This window comes from Podarcis filfolensis (genome assembly GCF_964270895.1).
Source record: "Podarcis filfolensis genome assembly, chromosome: 3".
In the NCBI taxonomy this organism is placed as follows: Eukaryota; Metazoa; Chordata; class Lepidosauria; order Squamata; family Lacertidae; genus Podarcis; species Podarcis filfolensis.
Genome location: NC_139606.1, coordinates 121,982,709 through 122,006,968, shown reverse-complemented (window position 1 = coordinate 122,006,968; position 24,260 = coordinate 121,982,709). Strand labels below are relative to the sequence as shown.

The 24,260-nt window shown below is 47.8% G+C and overlaps 1 protein-coding gene across 1 annotated transcript in view; it reads right to left on the bottom strand.

Annotated features, from left to right (window-relative positions):
• LOC310758626 (uncharacterized protein) overlaps positions 1–23,594 on the bottom strand; it is a 40,174-nt gene extending 16,580 nt beyond the window's left edge. Inside the window, exons 1-3 of the mRNA XM_083605398.1 lie at positions 23,533–23,594; positions 13,375–13,501; positions 10,213–12,785 (exon numbers count right to left, since the gene is read on the bottom strand). Of these exons, the coding sequence (XP_083461524.1) occupies positions 11,533–12,785; positions 13,375–13,408 (1,287 nt within the window). The 5' untranslated portion in view covers positions 13,409–13,501; positions 23,533–23,594 and the 3' untranslated portion in view covers positions 10,213–11,532. The remainder of the gene's footprint in view (positions 1–10,212; positions 12,786–13,374; positions 13,502–23,532) is intronic.
• Positions 23,595–24,260: the final 666 nt, after the last annotated feature.

Below are 24,260 nucleotides of genomic sequence, written 5' to 3'. Positions count from 1 at the left end.
AGGAAAATGACTCTCGAGGAGGCTGAATCCCAGCCCAGCCAGAGGCGCTCCTGACCTGGCGCATGGGGGGTCACAGGGACCGCTCTCACTCACTTCTGTCCTCCTTCCTCTTTGTTCCTGCTTTGGTTTAAACCGATTCACGAACCAAGAGCCCGCATCCTGAGCCCCGGCTGCGGACATCTCTGCCCATTTTGTGATGCACTAACGAAACAAGAAGACAGCCTATTTATTTGGGCCTATTATTCCAAAGATCCTTGTTTCTAAAGGCAGGCCTGTTTAGGGAAGTTTTGAATCACTAATGTTTTAAAGTATTCTTAATCTTTTGTTGGAAGCCGCCCAGAGTGGCTGGGGAAACCCAGCCAGGTGGGTATAACTAATAAATTATTATTATTATTATTATAAAGGCCAATAAGAAGACCCCGGACCCGTGGTGCATCTGCCAAGCAGGACCAGAGCCCTTTCAAGAGCTACGGCTTCCTCCCAAGAATCCTGGGAACCGTAGTTTGTTCAGGATGCGGTGAGTGGATAGGAGAGCGCTCTGTCCCGCAATTCCTAGAGTGCTTTAACAACCCAGCCTCCTTGCCAGGGGACTTGGGGAATTTGGCGCTGTGGGTAAAACCTCAGTGCCTAGGACTTGCCGGGTTCGAATCCCCACAGCGGGGTGCGCTCCCGCTGCTCGGTCCCAGCGCCTGCCAACCTAGCAGTTCGAAAGCACCCCCGGGTGCAAGTAGATAAATAGGGACCGCTTACTAGCGGGAAGGTAAACGGCGTTTCCGTGGGCTGCGCTGGCTCGCCAGATGCAGCTTGTCACGCTGGCCACGTGACCCGGAAGTGTCCTCGGACAGCGCTGGCCCCCGGCCTCTTAAGCGAGATGGGCACGAAACCCCAGAGTCGGACACGACTGGCCCGTACGGGCAGGGGTACCTTTACCTTTTAGCTTGAGCAGAGGGGGCTGTTGAGAGAGGGTCTACCACTTACTCTCAGCACGTGGAGGGGGCTGCCTCTTTCACCCCACTCGCACCCTGGGATTTATTTATTACACGTACAGACCACTTTCATCTTCCCAGGATCTCAAGGTGGAATACGTGATTCTCCTCCTCCCTATTTCACCCGCACAACAACCCTGTGAGGAAGGCGAGGCGAAGAGATGGTGACTGATCCAAGGTCACCCAGGGGGCTTCATGGCTGAGTGGCGAACCGAACCCTGTCTCAGTCCGGCACTCCAACCATTAGACCACCCTGCCCCTCCTTCCCACCATGGCCTCTCCTCTTGGATGCAAGACCTCCTGAGCCCCCCTCCTGGAGAAAGGAGATCCCAACTAAGCTCTTGGGCCCTGTCACCCCCAGGAGAGATGGCGGCCTCTCCTTCCTTGGAGGTTTCTGAGCAGAAGGTGGATGGCGCCTGCAATGGGGAACTGAGCTGAGATTCCTGCATTGCAGGGCTGGACTAGATGTCCTTTGGGTCCCCTCCGAGTCCCCAAGGCTTCCTCCTCAGTCTGGGGGAGGCAGATCTGAGCGATTTCGGTCTGGGCTGCAGTTTCATTGCGGAGCTGGAAGGGGGGGCCCCGCGGGGTCCTCAGTCCAGCATCTGGACCAGCCTTTCTCCAGCTGGGGGTCCCCAGGTGTGGCTGGACTACAACTCCCATCACCCCCCGCTAGCCAGGCCAGGGCTCAGGGATGATGGGAGTTGTAGTCCAAGACCATCTGGGGACCCCCAGCTGGAGAAACCCCCTCGCTGCCCCCCTTGGCCAAGCCCTGCCTGCCCCTCCCTGCAGGAGCCCCCCCTAGAGGACCCGAGGGGAGAGAGGAGACTCACCGGAGGAGGCCAGAGGGGCCAGGGAGGGGCTCCGGAAGACCCGCCTCCGCCGTTTCCCCTCCTCTCTAGGAGGGCGGCTCAGCTGACCTCCTTTGGGGGGAGCCTGGGGGCCGGAGGGGGAAAGAGGATGGGCAGGGCAGAAGGCAGGGCGGGGGGGCCTGGAGGGCTGGCACTTTCTGGCCTCTGGGGCCAGGGCTCAAGGCAGGCAGGGCCAGAGCTGTCAAGGGACCAGCAGCCTCCCCTGTCCCGGGGACAGTCGACGGGATGTCTAACAATCTGGGAGAGCAGTGGGAGGCTGCATGCAGGAGGAGAGCGCCTTTGGCCCTCTAAGGTAGACTGGCTCTGGCCCTGGAGGCTCCATGCAGGAAGAGCTCTGAGGAAGGTGCATCGCGCCAAAGGGACCCATGCGGCCCAGGATCCTGCGCCCACAGTGGCACCCAGGCACCCCCAAGCAGGAGGAGAGCGCCTTTTGCCCTCTAAGGTAGACTGGCTCTGTCCATGGAGGCTCCATGCAGGACTCCTCAGAAACCAGGGAGAGCTCTGAGGAAGGTGCATCGCGCCAAAGGGACCCATCCGGCCCAGGATCCTGCGCCCACAGTGGCACCCAGGCACCCCCAAGCAGGAGGAGAGCGCCTTTTGCCCTCTAAGGTAGACTGGCTCTGGCCCTGGAGGCTCCATGCAGGAAGAGCTCTGAGGAAGGTGCATCGCGCCAAAGGGACCCATCCGGCCCAGGATCCTGCGCCCACAGTGGCACCCAGGCACCCCCAAGCAGGAGGAGAGCGCCTTTTGCCCTCTAAGGTAGACTGGCTCTGGCCCTGGAGGCTCCATGCAGGAAGAGCTCTGAGGAAGGTGCATCGCGCCAAAGGGACCCATCCGGCCCAGGATCCTGTGCCCACAGTGGCACCCAGGCGCCCCAAGCAGGAGGAGAGCGCCTTTTGCCCTCTAAGGTAGACTGGCTCTGGCCCTGGAGGCTCCATGCAGGAATAGCCCTGAGGAAGGTGCATCGCGCCAAAGGGACCCATCCGGCCCAGGATCCTGCGCCCACAGTGGCACCCAGGCATCCCAAGCAGGAGGAGAGCGCCTTTTGCCCTCTAAGGTAGACTGGCTCTGGCCCTGGAGGCTCCATGCAGGAAGAGCTCCGAGGAAGGTGCATCGCGCCAAAGGGACCCATCCGGCCCAGGATCCTGCGCCCACAGTGGCACCCAGGCATCCCCAAGCAGGAGGAGAGCGCCTTTTGCCCTCTAAGGTAGACTGGCTCTGGCCCTGGAGGCTCCATGCAGGACTCCTCAGAAACCAGGGAGAGCTCTGAGGAAGGTGCATCGCGCCAAAGGGACCCATCCGGCCCAGGATCCTGCGCCCACAGTGGCACCCAGGCACCCCCAAGCAGGAGGAGAGCGCCTTTTGCCCTCTAAGGTAGACTGGCTCTGGCCCTGGAGGCTCCATGCAGGAAGAGCTCTGAGGAAGGTGCATCGCGCCAAAGGGACCCATCCGGCCCAGGATCCTGCGCCCACAGTGGCACCCAGGCACCCCCAAGCAGGAGGAGAGCGCCTTTTGCCCTCTAAGGTAGACTGGCTCTGGCCCTGGAGGCTCCATGCAGGAAGAGCTCTGAGGAAGGTGCATCGCGCCAAAGGGACCCATCCGGCCCAGGATCCTGTGCCCACAGTGGCACCCAGGCGCCCCAAGCAGGAGGAGAGCGCCTTTTGCCCTCTAAGGTAGACTGGCTCTGGCCCTGGAGGCTCCATGCAGGAATAGCCCTGAGGAAGGTGCATCGCGCCAAAGGGACCCATCCGGCCCAGGATCCTGCGCCCACAGTGGCACCCAGGCATCCCAAGCAGGAGGAGAGCGCCTTTTGCCCTCTAAGGTAGACTGGCTCTGGCCCTGGAGGCTCCATGCAGGAAGAGCTCCGAGGAAGGTGCATCGCGCCAAAGGGACCCATCCGGCCCAGGATCCTGCGCCCACAGTGGCACCCAGGCATCCCCAAGCAGGAGGAGAGCGCCTTTTGCCCTCTAAGGTAGACTGGCTCTGGCCCTGGAGGCTCCATGCAGGACTCCTCAGAAACCAGGAAGAGCCCCAAGGCAGCTGCATGGAGCCAAAGGGACCCATCCGGCCCAGGATCCTGCGCCCACAGTGGCACCCAGGCGCCCCCAAGCAGGAGGAGAGCGCCTTTTGCCCGCTAAGGTAGACTGGCTCTGTCCATGGAGGCTCCATGCAGGAAGAGCTCTGAGGAAGGTGCATCACGCCAAAGGGGCCCATCCGGCCCAGGATCCTGTGCCCACAGTGGCAGCCAGGCGCCCCAAGCAGGAGGAGAGCGCCTTTTGCCCTCTAAGGTAGACTGGCTCTGGCCCTGGAGGCTCCATGCAGGAATAGCCCTGAGGAAGGTGCATCGCGCCAAAGGGACCCATCCGGCCCAGGATCCTGTGCCCACAGTGGCACCCAGGCGCCCCAAGCAGGAGGAGAGCGCCTTTTGCCCTCTAAGGTAGACTGGCTCTGGCCCTGGAGGCTCCATGCAGGAATAGCCCTGAGGAAGGTGCATCGCGCCAAAGGGACCCATCCGGCCCAGGATCCTGCGCCCACAGTGGCACCCAGGCATCCCAAGCAGGAGGAGAGCGCCTTTCGCCCGCTAAGGTAGACTGGCTCTGGTCCTGGAGGCTCCATGCAGGAATAGCCCTGAGGAAGGTGCATCGCGCCAAAGGGACCCATCCGGCCCAGGATCCTGTGCCCACAGTGGCACCCAGGCATCCCAAGCAGGAGGAGAGCGCCTTTGGCCCGCTAAGGTAGACTGGCTCTGGCCCTGGAGGCTCCATGCAGGAAGAGCTCTGAGGAAGGTGCATCGCGCCAAAGGGGACCCATCCGGCCCAGGATCCTGCGCCCACAGTGGCACCCAGGCACCCCCAAGCAGGAGGAGAGCGCCTTTTGCCCTCTAAGGTAGACTGGCTCTGCCCCTGGAGGCTCCATGCAGGAAGAGCTCTGAGGAAGGTGCATCGCGCCAAAGGGACCCATCCGGCCCAGGATCCTGCGCCCACAGTGGCACCCAGGCATCCCCAAGCAGGAGGAGAGCGCCTTTTGCCCTCTAAGGTAGACTGGCTCTGGCCCTGGAGGCTCCATGCAGGAAGAGCTCTGAGGAAGGTGCATCGCGCCAAAGGGACCCATCCGGCCCAGGATCCTGCGCCCACAGTGGCACCCAGGCACCCCCAAGCAGGAGGAGAGCGCCTTTTGCCCGCTAAGGTAGACTGGCTCTGTCCATGGAGGCTCCATGCAGGAAGAGCTCTGAGGAAGGTGCATCGCGCCAAAGGGGACCCATCCGGCCCAGGATCCTGTGCCCACAGTGGCACCCAGGCACCCCCAAGCAGGAGGAGAGCGCCTTTTGCCCGCTAAGGTAGACTGGCTCTGTCCATGGAGGCTCCATGCAGGAAGAGCTCTGAGGAAGGTGCATCGTGCCAAAGGGGACCCATCCGGCCCAGGATCCTGCGCCCACAGTGGCACCCAGGCACCCCCTAGCAGGAGGAGAGCGCCTTTTGCCCGCTAAGGTAGACTGGCTCTGCCCCTGGAGGCTCCATGCAGGAATAGCCCTGAGGAAGGTGCATCGCGCCAAAGGGACCCATCCGGCCCAGGATCCTGTGCCCACAGTGGCACCCAGGCGCCCCAAGCAGGAGGAGAGCGCCTTTTGCCCTCTAAGGTAGACTGGCTCTGGCCCTGGAGGCTCCATGCAGGAATAGCCCTGAGGAAGGTGCATCGCGCCAAAGGGACCCATCCGGCCCAGGATCCTGCGCCCACAGTGGCACCCAGGCATCCCAAGCAGGAGGAGAGCGCCTTTGGCCCGCTAAGGTAGACTGGCTCTGGTCCTGGAGGCTCCATGCAGGAATAGCCCTGAGGAAGGTGCATCGCACCAAAGGGACCCATCCGGCCCAGGATCCTGCGCCCACAGTGGCACCCAGGCGCCCCCAAGCAGGAGGAGAGCGCCTTTTGCCCTCTAAGGTAGACTGGCTCTGGCCCTGGAGGCTCCATGCAGGAAGAGCTCTGAGGAAGGTGCATCGCGCCAAAGGGACCCATCCGGCCCAGGATCCTGCGCCCACAGTGGCACCCAGGCGCCCCCAAGCAGGAGGAGAGCGCCTTTTGCCCTCTAAGGTAGACTGGCTCTGCCCCTGGAGGCTCCATGCAAGAAGAGCTCTGAGGCAGCTGCATCATGCCAAAGGGACCCATCCGGCCCAGGATCGTGCGCCCACAGTGGCACCCAGGCGCCCCAAGCAGGAGGAGAGCGCCTTTGGCCCGCTAAGGTAGACTGGCTCTGGCCCTGGAGGCTCCATGCAGGAAGAGCTCTGAGGAAGGTGCATCGCGCCAAAGGGGCCCATCCGGCCCAGGATCCTGCGCCCACAGTGGCACCCAGGCATCCCAAGCAGGAGCAGAGCACCTCTTGCAGCTCTAAGGTAGACTGGCTCTGGCCCTGGAGGCTCCATGCAGGAAGAGCTCTGAGGAATGTGCATCGCGCCAAAGGGACCCATCCGACCCAGGATCCTGTGCCCACAGTGGCACCCAGGCATCCCAAGCAGGAGGAGAGCGCCTTTGGCCCGCTAAGGTAGACTGGCTCTGCCCCTGGAGGCTCCATGCAGGAAGAGCCCTGAGGCAGGTGCATCGCGCCAAAGGGGACCTATCCGGCCCAGGATCCTGCCATAGCTGTCAACTTTCAGATTTGAAAATAAGGGATCAGCAGCCTCCCCTGTCCCGGGGACAGTCTATAGGTTATCTATCCAGGATAGCAGCCGGAAACGGGGCTGGAATAAGGGAACTTCCCGCAAAAAACGGGAAGGTTGACAACTATGGAGAGGTCTTGGGGCGCAGGGGGTTCTGTGGTCTATAATCCCCTGAGACTTGGGCTGCCCAGCGGAAGGTCTGTGCTTCCAACCCCCATGACTGAGCTCCCCTTCCTCTGTCCCAGCTCCTGCCAACCTAGCAGTTCAAAAGCACACCAGCGCAAGTAGAGAAATAGGTACCACTGTGGTGTTTCTGTGCGCTCTGGCAGTTGTCATGGTGTCCCGTTGCACCAGAAGCGGTTCAGTCCTGCCGCCTAAAGCTGTCTGCAGACCAACACTGCCGGCTCCCTCAGCCTGAAGCGAGATGGGCTCTGCACCCCAGTCGCCTTTGCCGGGACCTGACCGTCCAGGGGTCCTTGCCTCACCAAACAGAGGAAGGGAAGGTCCACATGTTGGTGTGAGCAGGAAAAGGGGGCCTGCCTTGGCCTCCCCTTCCCCTTTAGAGCAAGCGCCTCTGGGGCGCAAGAGGGGGGTGCTGGGTCTGCTACTGCCGCTCTCGCTACCCCTCTCCAACTTCAGCAGGAGCTGTTTATCCAGAGGGGGAAAGAATCCTGGGAGGAGACATTCGACTTATTTATTAAATTTATATACCGCCCTATGCCCACAGGCTTTCACAAAATAAAAACAGGATATAAAACTGCAGAATATTCAAAATAAAAACAACAACCACCTGATAAACCCACCCCCCAAACACATTTTAAAAGGGCATAAGATGCCAATCAAATCAAAGGCCTGGTTAAAAAGGAACATTTTTGCCCAGCGCCTAAAGGTGTATGTCGAAGGCGCTTGGGGGAACCTCCCTGGGGAGAGCATTCTTCACATGGGGAGCCACTGCAGTGAAGGCCCTGTTCCTGCCACCCTCCGGACCTCTCAAAGAGGAGGGACACGAAGAAGGGCCTCAGAAGATGATCTCAGGGTCTGGGGAGGTTCATATGGAGAGAGGCGGTCCTTGAGGAATTGCGGTCCTGAGCTGTTTAAGGCTTAATAGGTCAAAACCAGCACACTGAATTGGCAGCTAGTGCTGTCGGATCAGGATTGGTATAATATGTTCAAACCGTCTTGCTCCGGTGAGCAACCTGGCCGCTGAATTCTGCACCAGCTGCAGTTTCCGAACCGTCTTCAGAGGCAGCCCAACGTGTAACGCATTGCAGTAAGCTAACCATGAGGTTGCCAGAGCATAGACAACAGTAGTTAGGTGATCCCTGTCCAGACAGAGGCGTAGTTGGGCCACCAGCCGAAGCTGATGGAAGGCACTCTGGGCCACGGAGGCCACCTGAGTCTTGAGTGACAGCAAAGGATCCAGGAGAACCCCCAAGCTATGAAGCTGCTCCTTCAGAGGAAGTGTAACCCCATCAAGAGCAGGCCATCTCTCTAGAATGGTATACTAAAAATGATGAAGTTAGATCAGTGATGGGCAAGAGACTTTGGTTATAATATACAATTTTTATCATGGGAAAAGTTATGGAATGAGGATATGAAGTTTACGGCTTGCTGTTCTGTTGAAAGAAACCTATATGAAAATGATGTATTGTTGGTATCTAAAACTGAATAAAATTGCAAAAATGTATAGAACCAGCTCAAATTTGTGCTGGAAATGTAAAAGGAAAGAAGGTACCTTTTATCATATGTGGTGGTCCTGTGGAGTGGTAAAAGCGTTCTGGGAAATGATATGCACTGAGTTGAAGAAAGTGTTTAAGAGGCTTTTCTGTTAGGTATAATATGTGATGAATTACCAAAGAAAATAAGGGACTGTTAATATGAGAGGTAATTGGATTACATATGGCCAATTGTTATTTAAAGAAGGAGGAAAATGGAAAATGTAACCATATGGACAGGTTAAATAACATGTATATGACTGGTTGCATTATTTTCAAATAAATGAAATGTTTAGGAAAGATATCAAATAATGTGGTTATGCAGACAAGGATTCAAAATTTCAGACAGAAATAATAAATAACGATTTCAACATTTTATCCAAAATGTATAAGTTGTTGCTAGAATGGAATTTGAAGGATGAAGAAGTTAGGTCGGTAATGATACATTGGGCCAGAGATTTTGGTTACAACATACAATTTGAGGATTGGGAAAGATTATGGAAAGAAAATTTAAAATTTACAGCATGTATGGCATTAAAAGAAAATGTTATGAAAATGTTTTACAGATGGTACATAACACCGGTAAAATTAGCGAAAATGTATAAGACATGTAATAGGTGTTGGAAATGTAAAGATAAAGAAGGTTCTTTTTATCATATGTGGTGGGAATGTAAGAAAGTGAAAGGCTTCTGGGAAAGGATATATAATGAATTGAAGAAGATATTAAAATATACATTTATAAAGAAACCAGAGGCTTTTCTGTTAGGAATATTAGGAAATGAGATAAAGAGAAAGGACTGTAAATTTTTCCAATATGCAGTGACAGCTGCAAGAGTGTTACTGGCCCAAAAATGGAAACAGCAGGAAATACCGACGATGGAAGAATGGAGAATGACTATGCTGAATTGGATAAATTGACTGGGAAGATTAGATATTTAAGAGACCAAAAATTTGTGGAATATCTGGAAAGTATAAGTGAGGGACAGATAACGCTAGAGGGATTTAAAGAAGCACTGTGAAATTCGAGAAGTATTGTTTAAAGGGAATAGAAAAAGAAAGGTTTAAACAGTGATTAACGGAAAAGCTGAAGTCCAGAAAATAAATAATTTGTGAAAAATTGGATGTGAAATTATTATGTGTTTTTGTTTTTGTTGTAAACCAATAAAAATTATTTAATAGAAAATAAGGGACTGTTTATGTATGCAATGACGGCAGTGAGAATGTTTTTGGCCCAGAGATGGAAAGAAGACTAAAGAAGAGCGGCAGACCAAACTAATGGAATACGCAGAAATGGCGAGACTAAGGGGAAAGATCAGAAACCTGGAAGAACAAGTATTTTTAAAAGACTAGAATAATTTTATTGTATACTTGAAAGATCACTGTAGACAGTTAAAATCATGGGCAGGGATACAATGACACTTGTAATGTGAACTCAGCTTTGGTTACTATGATTACATAATACAGTGGTACCTCGGGTTAAGTACTTAATTCGTTCCGGAGGTCCGTTCTTAACCTGAAGCTAACCTGAAGCTAAACCTTTAGCTAATGGGGCCTCCTGCTGCCACCTCGCCGCCGGAGCACAATTTCTGTTCTCATCCTGAAGCAAAGTTCTTAACCCGAGATACGATTTCTGGGTTAACGGAGTCTGTAACCTGAAGTGTATGTAACCTGAAGCATATGTAACCCGAGGTACCACTGTAGATGGGTAATGGTAAAAGATGCAGGAAAAAAGGAAAAGGTAGAATCTTTAGAACTGGAACCCATGGCGGGGAGGTCTGAAGGTCTGAACCTTGATATTTTTTATGTTTTGGAAAGGTTAAAGTTATCGTGTATTTAATTTTTTAAAAGAATTTTTAAGAGCTGGCCATCTCCCAGCCATCTGGTCTAGGGCACCACCCACTAACTGCCTCAGTCTTATCTGGATTGAGTTTCAGTTTGACATTGAGTTTCAGACATCCACTCCACCTTCCTCAAAGAGCAGAGACTGCTAAACTACTAAAAATGCTGAAAAACGGAGGGACACATTCCATGCTGGATGCCATCAGACGGTTGACTCATGTTCAGCTTGTGGTCCAGTAAGACCATTGTTGTTGTTGTTTAGTCGTTTAGTGTTGTCCGACTCTTTGTGACCCCCTGGACCAGAGCACGCCAGGCCCTCCTGTCTTCCACTGCCTCCCGCACTTTGGTCAAACTCATGCTGGTAGCTTCGAGAACACTGTCCCACCATCTCATCCTCTGCCGTCCCCTTCTCCTTGGGCCCTCCATCTTTCCCAACATCAGGGTCTTTTCCAGGGAGTCTTCTCTTCTCATGAGGTGGCCAAAGTCTTGGAGCCTCAGCTTCAGGATCTGTCCTTCCAGTGAGCACTCAGGGCTGATTTCCTTCAGAATGCAGAGGTTTGATCTTCTTGCAGTCCAGGGGACTCTCTAGAGTCTCCTCCAGCACCAGAATTCAAAAGCATCCATTCTTCGGCGATCAGCCTTCTTTATGATCCATCTCCCACTTCCATACATCACTACTGGGAAAACCATAGCTTTTACTATACGGACCTTTGTTGGCAAGGTGATGTCTCTAAGTCCATTAGACCTCTACAATTCTATGGGAAACACTACGCTTGCCAGCAGCATATGTGAAAAGGATCTAAGGGTCTTAGGACACCAAAAGCTTAACATGAGTCAACAAGGTGAGTCCGTAGCAAAATAAGCTAATGCTATTTCAGGCTATCTCAACAGACATCTAATGTCCAGGTCATGGGAAGTAATGCTATGTTCCTTTCTGCCTTGGTCAGACCACACCTGGAGTCCTGTGCTCAATTCTGGATGTCACAATCAAAGGAGGATATTGAGAAGTTGGAATCTGTGCAGAGAAGGGTGACCAATATAATCAAGCATTTGGAAACCAAGCCTTTTAAGGAACGAGAGAAGGAGCTGGGTAGGCTTAGCCCAGAAAAGAGGAGATTGAGAGGAGATAGGAGACCCATCTTCAAATACCATGATTCTCCCTGCTGTGAGTTCCTTGATGGAAAGTGAGATTTTTCTTCCATCTGAAGCTCATTCCACATTCCAAGTATTGATATGGGCTCTCCTCACGGTGAACTGTTTGATGGGAAGTAAGATGTCCCTTCTGACTGAAGTTCTTTCCACATTCCAAGCACTGATATAGTTTCTCCCCTGTATGAATTCTTCGATGGGAAGTGAGACTATTCTTGCGAGTGAAGCTCTTCCCACATTCTGTGCACTGATATGGTTTCTCCCCTGTATGAATTCTCTGATGGGAAATGAGAAAGGACCTCCGATTGAAGCTCTTTCCACACTCCTAGCATTTATAGGGTTCATACCTTGTATGACTTCTTTGATGGCAAGTGAGAGGTCTCTTCCTACTGAAGCTCTTTCCACATTCCAAGCATTGATATGGCTTCTCCCCTGTATGAATTCTTTGATGGGAAGTGAGACTATTTTTGCGACTAAAGCTTTTTCCACATTCCAAGCACTGATATGGTTTCTCCCCTGTATGAATTCTTTGATGGAAAGTGAGACTATTCTTGCGAGTGAAGCTCTTCCCACATTCTAAGCACTGATGGGGTTTCTCCCCAGTGTGAATTGTTTGATGGGAAGTGAGCTGCCAGCCCTTAATGAACCCCCTTCCACATTCCAAGCATTTATATGGTTTCTCCACTCTGTGAATTCTTTCATGTGAAGTAAGGGCATCCTTCCGACTAAAATTCTTTCCACATTCCAAGCACTGATATGGTTTCTCCCCTGTATGAATTCTTTGATGATCTGTGAGCTTAGCTTTCTGCCTGAAGCTCTTTCCACATTCCAAGCACTTATAGGGTTTCTCCCCTGTATGAATTCTTTGATGGGAAGTGAGACTATTCTTGCGAGTGAAGCTCTTCCCACATTCTAAGCATTGATGGGGTTTCTCCCCAGTGTGAATTGTTTGATGGGAAGTGAGCTGGCAGCCCTTAATGAACCCCCTTCCACATTCCAAGCATTTATATGGTTTCTCCACTCTGTGAATTCTTTCATGTGAAGTAAGGGTATCCCTCCGACTAAAATTCTTTCCACATTCCAAGCACTGATATGGTTTCTCCCCTGTATGAATACTTTGATGGGATATGAGATGGTCCTTCCGACTGAAGCTCTTCCCACATTCCAAGCACTGGTATGGTTTCTCCCCTGTATGAATTCTTTGATGATCTGTGAGCTTAGCTTTCTGCCGGAAGCTCTTTCCACATTCCAAGCACTTATAGCGTTTCTCTCCTGTATGAATTCTTTGATGGGCCTTGAGCACAGCCCTGTGACTGAAGCTCTTCCCACATTTCAAACACTGATGGGGTTTCTCCCTGCTTTGAGTTGTTTTAGGGAAAGTGAGAAATGTCTTCTGACGAACCGTCTTCCCATCTTCCAAGTACCGATAATGATTTTTCCCAATAGGATATATTTTATGGGAAGTAGAATGGGAGCTCAGACTATAACTCTCTCCACACTCCAAATATTTATACAACTTCCCCACTGTGTGAATGTTGTCACGGTTCCCCTTGTTCATAATTTCCAATCCATCAGCACCTGCATCAAAGAGAGAAACCGATTAGAGCCTTAGGAAGAAATAGAGCCCCAAATTATGGAAGACTGCTAATGAATGTTTGTGATAGATGAAGAACGGAAGGGAGTTAGATCTGAGGTCTTACTACAGGGTTCACTGCCTTTGTTGACTCTCAAAGACACACAGATTGATGGGAACCTGAGATTCAAACAGCCTGGCATCTTCCAGGGTGGATTTTGTTTGACCTAATCGTGGAATCTCCTCCATCTGCAAGGCCAGTTGTCTCTTTGGTCAACCAGAAAGTGACAGAAGCAAAAGCAGAAAACCTCACAGAAGCTGCTACTTCTGCCAACACATGGAAGGTTACATTCAAGAAGGTCTGGGCAGCTCAGACCAGCCTGGTCATAGTTTAAAAAGGCATATGTGGGGCAAGAATATTCGCAGACAGAACAGTAGATTCAAGGTGAGCTGCGGGGAATGAGAATCCCAGATGCTGTCAAGCGCCATCAAAATATTGCAGGATTCTCACAGGTGGAGGTAGGGGTGTGTGTGTGTGTGTGTGTGTGTGTGTGTATTTCAAAACAGATACTATGATCCAGCAGGAAGCCTTACTGAGAGAGTCCACAATCCTACGATTCTCCTCCATGACTTCCTTATGCAGAGCTCTCTGGTCAGGATCCAGCAACGCCCACTCCTCCTCGGTGAAATACACAGCGACATCTTCAAAGCACAGAGGACCCTGAAGGAAAAGGAAAAAGGTCCTCTTCTGAGATAGCATAAAGATTATCTACTACACATTGCTTAGTTGTTTTCTGCCCGTTCATTGTTGTGTTCTTTTAATGGGATTATTTTGCTGCACGTTTTAGGTCTGGATGCCTATTTTAGCATTTCAATCATTTATTTTACTGTGCATTCTAATGATGGGTATTAATCTTTGTGTGAATGGGTGGAACTCCACATGCTGTTCTTCAAATTATTCTGTCTGTGGAAGTATTCCTGTCTGCCAGACAGAACGATCCCTTCCCTACTCCCGCTGTGCGATGCTTGGGCGGTGATGGGACCCTCCCTCTGCCCTACAGCCAACTTCAAGGGGCTCATGGGGGCACAGAGACAGGGAGGGGGGGAATCCCCACTTCCAGGTTAGCGCCTCCGGTAATGGCTGAATTCCTCTGATCGGGAGGAATTTGCTTCGTGGAAATTAGGGTCTGGCTGCCACGGCAAAGGCGGGGACCCACAAAAAATCACAGGCGGGAGAAGCCTGTGAACGTGGGATTCGGCTGGCACCTTTTGCGCCTCCCCTACTCGCGGGGAAACCTGGTTTCAGGGATCCGGAGCGACGTGGGGTGAGCGGCACGGTGCTTCGAATTGACTGCTTCTTTCACGGAGCGAAGCCGCATTGCTGTTGCCAGAGAGTGCTGACTTTTTCCTGTGGACAATTTGATCTTAAAACAACTACCCGTGAGTAGAACGGAAAATTGGATTTTTAAACGTCTTAATTTGGAACCGAAACGGGGAGGTTTCAAACAGGAAGTCCGCCTTCCCCTTTTGTAAATAGACTGAAGCAAAGAGGCTGCAAGCTAAAGTCTTGGAAAGCCTTCCATAAAGGATTAAACTTCCATCGGCTAAAATTATCAAACCCCCCTTGGAAGCAGGAGAAGAGGGGGGAAATTTTGGATCGTGTAAGCCTGCAGGAGAGAGTGAAGAAAGTCAAATTACCACCGCTCTGAACCTGGAAATGGGCTGCTAGTAAGACTGACATTTTGGAAATGCTCATTGACTGTGAATAGATCGTTTGTTGACAGCTAGTTAAATAAGAGAAATACATTGTTTCCGGACTTCCGGTTAGCGCCGGCGCTTAATGGCGGATCTCAACTGGAGCTCCGGGAGAGATCTGCTTCGTGGGTTCGGGTCCTGTCAGCTACGGCGAAGCGGGGACCCCTAAAAATCACAGGCGCGTTGCCTGTGAACTGGAGACTCGGCGGGCACCTTTGCGCCCCCCCGACGCTGCGAAATAGCCTTTTTAAAGGCTCCGGAGCAGCGGAGGGGTCTTGGAGCGGTGCTGAGAGTCGTCTTCACCCAGCCTGCGAAGCGAAGCCGCGTCGCCATTAGCGGAGAGCGCTGACTTCTTCCCGTGAAATTGGATTAAAAGAACAACTATCCGTGAGTAGGATTGACTGCTAAAGTATAAATTGGATTCTAAAATAAAGAAATTGGGCACCGAGACGGATAAGCACTAAAAAGGAAGTCTGCTTTCCGTTCTGTAGCAAGATCAAAGCGAAAGGCACTCTAGCTGTAACTGCTTGAGAGGAAACTTGCGGGATTTAAGAAATCCACCACCAAAGCAAAGAACTCCCCCCCCCCGAAGGCAGGAGGGGGGGGAAGAAGATTTTAAAAGTGTTTCCCTGCCAATTTAAAAGAATTGGATTAAGTATCGCTGCTCTTTAACCTGGGATCGGACTGCCGGAGAAAAGGAACCGGCTAAGGACTGTTGCTATAAGAAGCTAAAAAGTATCTCAAATTGACTTTGGTTACTTCCAATTTGAAACACTGTTTCTGTGGTATTACAAAGTTACATACAGGACACTATTGACTGGGATCCCCTTGAAAAAGGAAAGAAAAATTGAAAGGGACTAGGAAACTTTTATTCCTTCTTTTTTGAAGAGTGTGGGATTACTTTGAGAAGCATAGAACTGACTCTACGCCCCCTAGAGGACCTACAAATTGTTTCAGCAACAAGTGGAGTTTAAAATTTGAGAACTTTGTGAGTTTCAAAGTCTGGGAATGACCTTGACTAAAAGACTTTGTTATGGCAGATGGTAAAGAGAAAGGGGAGTTACAAGAAACAACCTTGAGATCTGGCAGACAATACAAAATTGACACTTTCATGCAAAGAAGGGCTTCTGTAACAGGAGCCTCTGGAACTATAGTGGCTGCAAAGCCAAAAGTGAAAGCAATGTCTACAGAAGAATCATTTGCTAAGGTATTGGAGAAGATAAATGACTCTTTGGAGGAACTAAAAAAGCAAGGTGCGGAGACTAAATTGCAAGTTGCTGAAACTAAAGTACAAGTTGCTGAAACAAATAAAAAAATTGAAGAAATCTCTGGGAAAATTGACCTAAATACTAAAAGTATAACTGACCTAGGGAATAAAGTGAACTCAAATGCAGAAGCAATTGGGAAATTATTGGAAGATTCATCTATAACACGAAAGATAGCTGAGGAAGCTAAGGAAATTGCAACTGCTGCGGAGGAAAAATTTCCACCAGTTTACAAGAAATTGGATGAATATGAACTGGCACTCTCTATGCAGGATATGCAACGCAAGGAGAGGAACCTGAGGATCAGACTTGTGCCGGAAAAGGAAGGAGAGAACTTGGTGGATTATTTGACAAAAGAATTTTCTGATTTTTGGAAGCAGGAGCTGAAGAAAGAGGACTTTAAGATAGAAAGTGCATTTAGATTGGGAATAAGACAGAAGAGAAATCGACCCAGAGATTGTCTTATTACTTTAAGATCAAAGGAGGAGCGAGATAAAATACTGAACCTGCACTACCAAACAGCCCTTCGAATTGAAGACTTTTTTATTGAGATCTTTAAAGACATCCCTAAGAGTATCTTGGACGCAAGAGGACATTATAAGGACCTGGTGACACTGCTGAAGAAGAACTACATACCATTCAGGTGGGAATTTCCCCAAGGCTTGTCTTTTAAATATAAGGGAAAGAAGAGAAGAATAAAGACTGTAAGTGATAAAGACAAGTTCTTGGGAGAACACGAAGAAGACCTACAGAAAGAGACATTTCCAGGACAAGGGCATCTATCACTGGACACGAACACGGTACCACCGACAGACGAGGAACAAAAACAGGGAGCTGTAGGAGGAAGGAGTAAATAATCCCATCATGGCTCTGCAACTTCTAACCTGGAATTGTAATGGCTTAAATATTCCCAGGAAGAGAAAAAGTATATTTCATGCCTTAAAGAAAGACCAATTGGACTTGATTTGCCTACAAGAGACCCACGTGACAAGAGCACACAGAAAATTATTAATAAATAAAAGACTGGGACAGGAATTTATATCTTCAGACAGAGTAAAAAAGAGAGGAGTGGTGATCTATGCAAAAGAAAAATTGCAACCGAAACAAATCTTTAAAGATGATCAAGGAAGATATTTGGCAATTGAAATTCAATCTCAAGGAGAGAAGTATCTGATAGTGGGAATCTATGCACCAAACGAAGGGAAAGCTGAATTTTTTAAGAAGTTGCATGAAATTTTGATGGACCATATGGATTACAACTTAATTTTGATGGGAGATATGAATGGAGTGGTTTCAACAAATATGGACAAGGCACAAAGACAGGTAATAACAAAAGATGGAAGACTACCAAAGACTTTTTTTGAAATGACTGACAATATGGACTTGATTGATATTTGGAGAACAAAACACCCATTAGAAAGAGAGGGAACCTTCTTTTCTGAAGCCAAAATGACATGGACAAGGATTGACCAAATCTGGGTGACTAGCAGTATGGCTCCGAACATAAAAAAAGTAGAAATCTGCCCAAAAACTTTCTCCGACCATAATGCTGTAAAGATGGTGATGAGGCAAACAACAACTGGTTCCTTCAGATGGAGAATGAATGACACCTTATTTAGAGACGAGGAGATCTGCAAGAAGGCCCAAAAAACCTTGAAAGACTATTTTGAAATCAACTTAAGGTCTGAAGTAGAAAAAAGAATAGTATGGGACGCAAGCAAAGCCGTGATGAGAGGGTTTTTGATTCAGCAAAATACTTTAAAGAAGAGAAAGCAAAATGAGAAAAAGGAGAGAATTTTGGAAAAGATAAAAGAAGGGGAAAAACAATTAAGATCGAAGCCAAAATCCCAAGAGATTCTAAGAGAAATCAAATTTCATCAAACGCAATATATGGAACTGATGAATCAAGAATTAGAGTGGAAAATTAAACAAATGAGACAAAAGACCTTTGAATCTGCTGATAAATGTGGCAAGTTACTGGCTTGGCAAATAAAGAAGAGACAAAAACTCAACACGGTAACAAATATAGAAGTGGAAGGAAAAAACATAAGCAACCCAGCGGAAATTAGGAATTGTTTTCAGAACTACTTTAGACAACTTTACACACAAGGGCCGCAAAAAGAAATGGACATACAACAGTTCCTCGAGGAAAATGGGCTGAAAAAGGTTTCGCAAGAAAGCAAGATAATATTGAACCAGGAGATATCAGCACAAGAAATAGAAGATGCCATTCAAGGCATGACGCTGGGCAAATCCCCTGGACCGGATGGACTGACTTCCAAATACTACAAAGTTTTGAAGGAAGGGTTGATACAACCTTTGAAGGAAGTCTGCAATGAGATTATGGAGGGGAAAAGGGCACCCGATACGTGGAGAGAGGCCTACATTACACTTATACCAAAGACAGAGACTGAAAAGACCCAACTTAAAAACTACCGACCCATTTCGTTATTGAATGTGGATTACAAAATCTTTGCTGATATTTTGGCAAAAAGACTGAAGAGAGTTTTGATGGAGGAGATTCACGGGGACCAAGCGGGCTTTCTCCCAAAAAGGCACTTGTCGAACAATGTAAGGAATATAATTGACATTTTGGAAAAGCTGGAAGTGAACATAAACACTAAAGCTGTTTTGATATTTGTGGATGCCGAGAAAGCCTTTGACAACATTTCTTGGAGTTTTATGTTGAAGAACCTCCGGGGGATGGGGGTAGGCCAAGGGTTTGAAAATGGTATAGGTGCAATATACTCTGAACAGAAAGCCAAACTAATTGTAAATAATGTGGTTATTTCAAGATGTGGAGTTCAAGATTGAAAAAGGGACACGTCAGGGGTGCCCTATCTCCCCATTACTTTTTATATCGGTCCTGGAGGTTTTGCTTAATATGATTAGGAGGGACCAGTTGGTTAAAGGGATTCAGGTCGGAGCTAAACAATATAAACTGAGAGCATTTGCAGATGACTTAGTACTTACATTGCAAGAGCCAGAAGCTAGCACGAAAAGAGTTTTGGAAATAATTCAAGAGTTTGGTCAAATGGCAGGATTTAAATTGAATAAGTCTAAGACAAAGGTTTTGGAGAAAAATTTGACACAGATAGAAAAGGAAAGGTTCCAGAATGAGACAGGGTTGACTGTGGTTAAAAAAGTGAAATATTTGGGTATAAATATGACAGCTAAAAATGTGAATTTGTTTAAAGATAATTATGAAAAAACTTGGAGAGAAGTGAAAAAAGATTTGGAGATTTGGTCCAACTTAAAGCTTTCCTTGTTAGGCCGTATTGCAGTTATAAAGATGAATGTATTGCCAAGAATGTTGTTTTTGTTCCAAGCATTGCAAATAATTGATAAAATGGATTGTTTCAAGAGGTGGCAAAAAGACATATCTAAATTTGTCTGGCAGGGCAAAAAGCCCAGAATTAAATTTAAGATACTAACGGATTCAAAGGAAAGAGGGGGGTTTGCCCTGCCAGACTTTAAACTTTACTATGAAGCGGCAGCTTTCTGCTGGCTGAAAGAATGGCTACTTCTTGAAAACACAGACATTTTGGATTTGGAAGGTTTTAACAATATTTTTGGGTGGCATGCATATTTGTGGTATGACAAGGTTAAAGCACATAAAAGTTTTAAAAATCATATTGTCAGAAAAGCACTACTAAATGTCTGGGACAGATATAAAGACTTGCTGGAAAATAAAACTCCAAGGTGGCTGTCGCCAATGGAAGCTAAGGCAGTTAAAAAGTTAAATATGGAGTCCAAGTGGCCAAGATACTGGGAAATTTTGGAAAAGGAAGGGGACAAATTGAGATTGCAGAGTTTTGAGAAATTAAAAGGGAAGGTGAGAGACTGGTTCCACTACCATCAAATAAATGAAGCGTTTAAACTGGACAGTAAAATTGGCTTCCAGGTGGAAAAATCAAAATTGGAGACAGAACTGTTAGAACCCAGTACTAAGAATTTGTCCAAAATGTACAATTTGCTGCTGAAATGGAATACACAAGATGAAATGGTTAAATCGGTCATGATTAAATGGGCTCAGGACATTGGTCATAATATCTTGTTTGCTGATTGGGAAAAGTTGTGGACCACCGGGATAAAATTTACGGCATGTAATGCCTTAAGAGAAAACATTATGAAAATGATATATAGGTGGTACATAACCCCAGTCAAGCTTGCAAAGATTTACCATGTGCCTGACAACAAATGTTGGAAATGTAAAGAAACTGAAGGTACATTTTTTCATCTTTGGTGGACCTGCCCGAAGATTAAGGCATTCTGGGAAATGATCTATAATGAACTTAAAAAGGTATTTAAATATACTTTCCCCAAGAAACCAGAGGCCTTTCTCTTGGGTATTGTCGGCCAAGGGGTGTTAAAGACGGATATAACTTTTTTTATGTATGCTACAACAGCAGCTAGAATACTCATTGCGAAGTACTGGAAGACGCAAGAACTACCCACACTGGAAGAATGGCAGATGAAGGTGATAGACTATATGGGCTTGGCAGAAATGACGAGCAGAATCCGAAACCAGGGAAGAGAAGCAGCGCAAGAAGAATGGAAAAAATTCAAGGACTATTTAAAGAAATATCACAAAGTTAATGAAAGTTAGAATGATGTTGGACTGGAAAGTAAATGGTTACTATTAGCAATGGTTAAGACAAGGAGAATAAGGAAGAATAGTCTAAATTTAAATTAAAATAAGGGAAGATTTGCTGAACAATCGATAAGAATTTGGAATACAGAAAGGGGAGGCATGAGGAAGTCGGGGAAGATAGGATATGAAATTAGGATATGAAATGATACATGTTTTTTGTTTTGTTTTTGTTTTTGTATGTTTATGTTTGTTGTATTGTGTTTATATGGAAAAATAAAAATATTATTAAAAAAAAAAAGAAATACATTGTTTCCATTGTCTCCTTCTGCGTTTAAAAAGGAGTAAAAGTAACTGAAAATTGAAACTAAATTTATTGCTTGAACTGTGCTTAAAAGGATTGATACAAATAGAAATTGTTTCCCCCTAGAGGAAGCCTTTGAAATTGTTACATGAGCTGAGCTGGGGGAATTTCCAGCTGCAAGATAAAAAACTGTGAGAATCTGGGATTGACCTTGGAGCGTTAAGAATGTTGACAGAAGAAGCCTTAGTGGTTGCATTATGTAAGATAAATGATTCACTGGAACAGCTCCATAAGAAGATGGATGCGATGACTATAAAAATTGATAACTTGGAACAAAAAGTGACTAATTTGGGACAAAAAGTGAATATTAATACAGAAACTATTCAGGAATCGATACAGGGATCTACTTTGACATGGCAAATTGTGGAGAAGGCGGGGGAGAAAGTTGTTGTTGTTGAACCTAAAGTAGCACAAGTGGAGAGGGAGAGAGCCCCAGCCTTACAGATGCAATTTGATGACTATAAGTTGATGCTTTTTATGATTGAATTTAGAGAAAGTCAGATTTTGAGGATTGGAGCCCCGCTTGGACTGGAGAAGGAAAGTTGGATAGATCCCTTCATGCAGGGATTTACTGACCTTTGGGACCTGGACTTGGGTCAGGAGGAGACTGGAGTTGTGGGGACCGCCAGATTTGGAGGAACTTTGAAATACGTCCTGAAATATCTTTTGAATCTTAGTTTTAACTATGGAGATTTGGCTGACTTGTCGAGAAGGAATAAAAACATTGCTAGGTGGGAATTTCCCCGAGATCTATTCTTCAGCATCAAAGGAAGGAAAATAAGAACAAGATCAGGAGAAGACAAAGTAAAGTGCATGTATAAATATGAAGAAGACCTGCAGAAGGGACTTGGAGAAGTGTTAAGAGCCTCGGACAGAAGATCACCAGGTTGATGGACTAGATGGAATGGACGGAAATGACTGGCAGAATCCAAGACCAGGGAGAAGAGACGGTGGAAGAATATTGGAAAAAGTTTAAAGTCTATATATGGAAATAATGTAAAATTAATGAGTGTTAGAAAAATGTTGGAATGGAATTATACGGCTTTAGTAGAAATGTTATAAGGAATTACAGTGGTGCCTCACAAGACAATAAGAATCCGTTCCGCGATTCTCTTCGTCTAGCGGTTTTTTCGTCTTGCGAAGCAACCCCATTAGCGGCTAAGAGGATTAGCGCTATTAGCGATTTAGCGGCTTAGCGGCTATTAAAGGATTAGCGGCTAAGCTGCTAAAAGGCTATTAGTGGCTTAGCGCCTTTGAAAAAGGGGGGGAAAGCGGAAAAAAAATGGCGAGACTCGCAAGACGTTTTCGTCTTGCGAAGCAAGCCCATAGGGAAATTCGTCTTGCGAAGCACATCGCAAACGGAAAACCCTTTCGTCTAGCGGGTTTTCCGTCTTGCGAGGCATTTGTCTTGCGGGGCACCACTGTAAGCATAAATAAGCACTATAGCATTAATGGAAAATAAGGTTAAAATATGTTCAGATAACCAGATGACAGAAAATAGAGAAAGATGGAAAGGATTTGCTGAAATAATTAATAGAAATGGAATACAAAAAGGGAGGTGAGAGGAGGTCGATGAAACAAGGAAATGAAAGAGAGGGTATTGAGATGGTATGATGTGTGTTTTTTGAATTGTTTTTGCTTTCGTTTTGTTTAATGTGTTAATGTTGTGTTGAGTATTGTTTATATATTGAACTGTATTGTTTTTTCTTTCTTTTGCTTTTGCTTTTTTTCTTTTCTTTTCTCCTTTTTGTAAGGTTTAAAAGTAATAAATATTATTTTATAAAAAAAGGGAGGAGGGGAATCCCCTTGTACAGCTGATGGGGCTGCTGAGGTGAATCCCGGCCACTGTTTGCTATGGCTTCTCAACTGCTTAAAAGCCTGATTAGATTTTGGCATCTAACGATCAATATAGAAATATACCTGCAGCTAATGATAAATCATAATAATAAAAGTGACATTCCGAAGCCCAGTTAAGGAGAGATGGCTGTTCATTCCTGTCAGCACATAGAGCTTCTCGAATGGCATTGTCCATCTTTGTTCAGGACCGAGGCTTTGACAGAAGCCAAGAGGAGGAGAAATTCTTTCCGGCCCAGAGGCTCCCTGGCTGCCCCACTCCTCTGACTCTTTCCCCACAAAGCTCTTTCCCCATACCAGATCTGTTTCCACAGCTGCTGCTTCTCCTCCATTCTCATGAAAAGATGGATGAGGAGGTCTGGGGGGCATCCATCTCTCACCTGCAAGAGACAAAGGTCAATGGCAAGCCATCAGCTCCTGCGTCTCTCAGAGGTTCACCATAAAAAAAATTCCTTCTAGTAGCACCTTAGAGACCAACTAAGTTTGTTATTGGTATGGGCTTTTGTGTGAATGTACACTTCTTCAGATACACTGAAACAGAAGTCTCTTTCAGAAGTCTGGTTCAGTGTATCTAAAGAAGTGTGCATGCACACGAAAGCTCATACCAATAACAAACTGGTCTCTAAGGTGCTACAGGAAGGAATTTTTTAATATTGTTTCGCCTATGGCAGACCAACACGGCTACCTACCTGTAACTAGAGGTTCAGCACTTGGAGATAAGTGCCATAGATGTGCCATGGAAAAGGTCTTGCTTGTTGAGTGCATTTTGACATTGTACCCATTTCAAATTTTTGTTCTGTCAAAATACATCTCCCCTCCTTTGGGCTCTTGGCCCCAAGTGCTCCCCCCCCCTAAAGATGAACAGAACCCAAAGATTAGTTTCAAGATCCACAGAATGAGAAGAAAGACGAGTTCCTCCTTACCCAGTGGCCTCCCTCTGGCGTCCAACAGAGTCTTTTCTGCCTCACAGGAATCCAGGCCCATTTCCGCAAAGAGACCCTTTCCCTGAAAGAGTAACAAGGATTTAAAACAGAGAATGGGGAGAAGGATTAGAAAAGGAAAGATCGGAGCAAACACTTTAGGGGAGCAGATCTCATCCCTTGCTTCTCCAAAGAGGGCGAGCCGTTAGGAGAGCATCTTGGAAGGCTCCCTGTCTTGCCTGGAGCCCCTTGGGAGTTTCCAGAGGAAAGTCTCTCTCACCTGCTGCTCTGCTTGCTTTCTCTCCTCTGCCTGACTCAGGAGGAAACCTTCAGCCAGGGCTACAGCCTGGGAACTGGTCTCCGCTCCACATTCCCTCACCCAGCTCTCCATCTCCAGCGGAAGGACAGCCAGGAACTGCTCCAAGATCACCAGGTCCAGCATCTGAGCTTTCGTATGACTTTCTGGCTTCAGCCACCGACAGTTGAGGTGGTGGAGTCGGCCGCAAGCCTCTCGGGGTCCTTTGGCCTCCTGGGAGCAGAACTGTCTCAACTGCTGGCTCTGCACCTCTGAGCAGAGGGTGTCCTCCTCACTTGGGATCTTCTGCTCTGAATTTCCCCCAAATCTCCCACTGCTCCCAGTTTGGAGGGCAGGGCCTCCTCCTGCTTCAGGGTCAGCTGAGTCTTGCTCATCCATCTGGGCTCTCATGAAGCCTCCAAGAGATCGGAAGGAA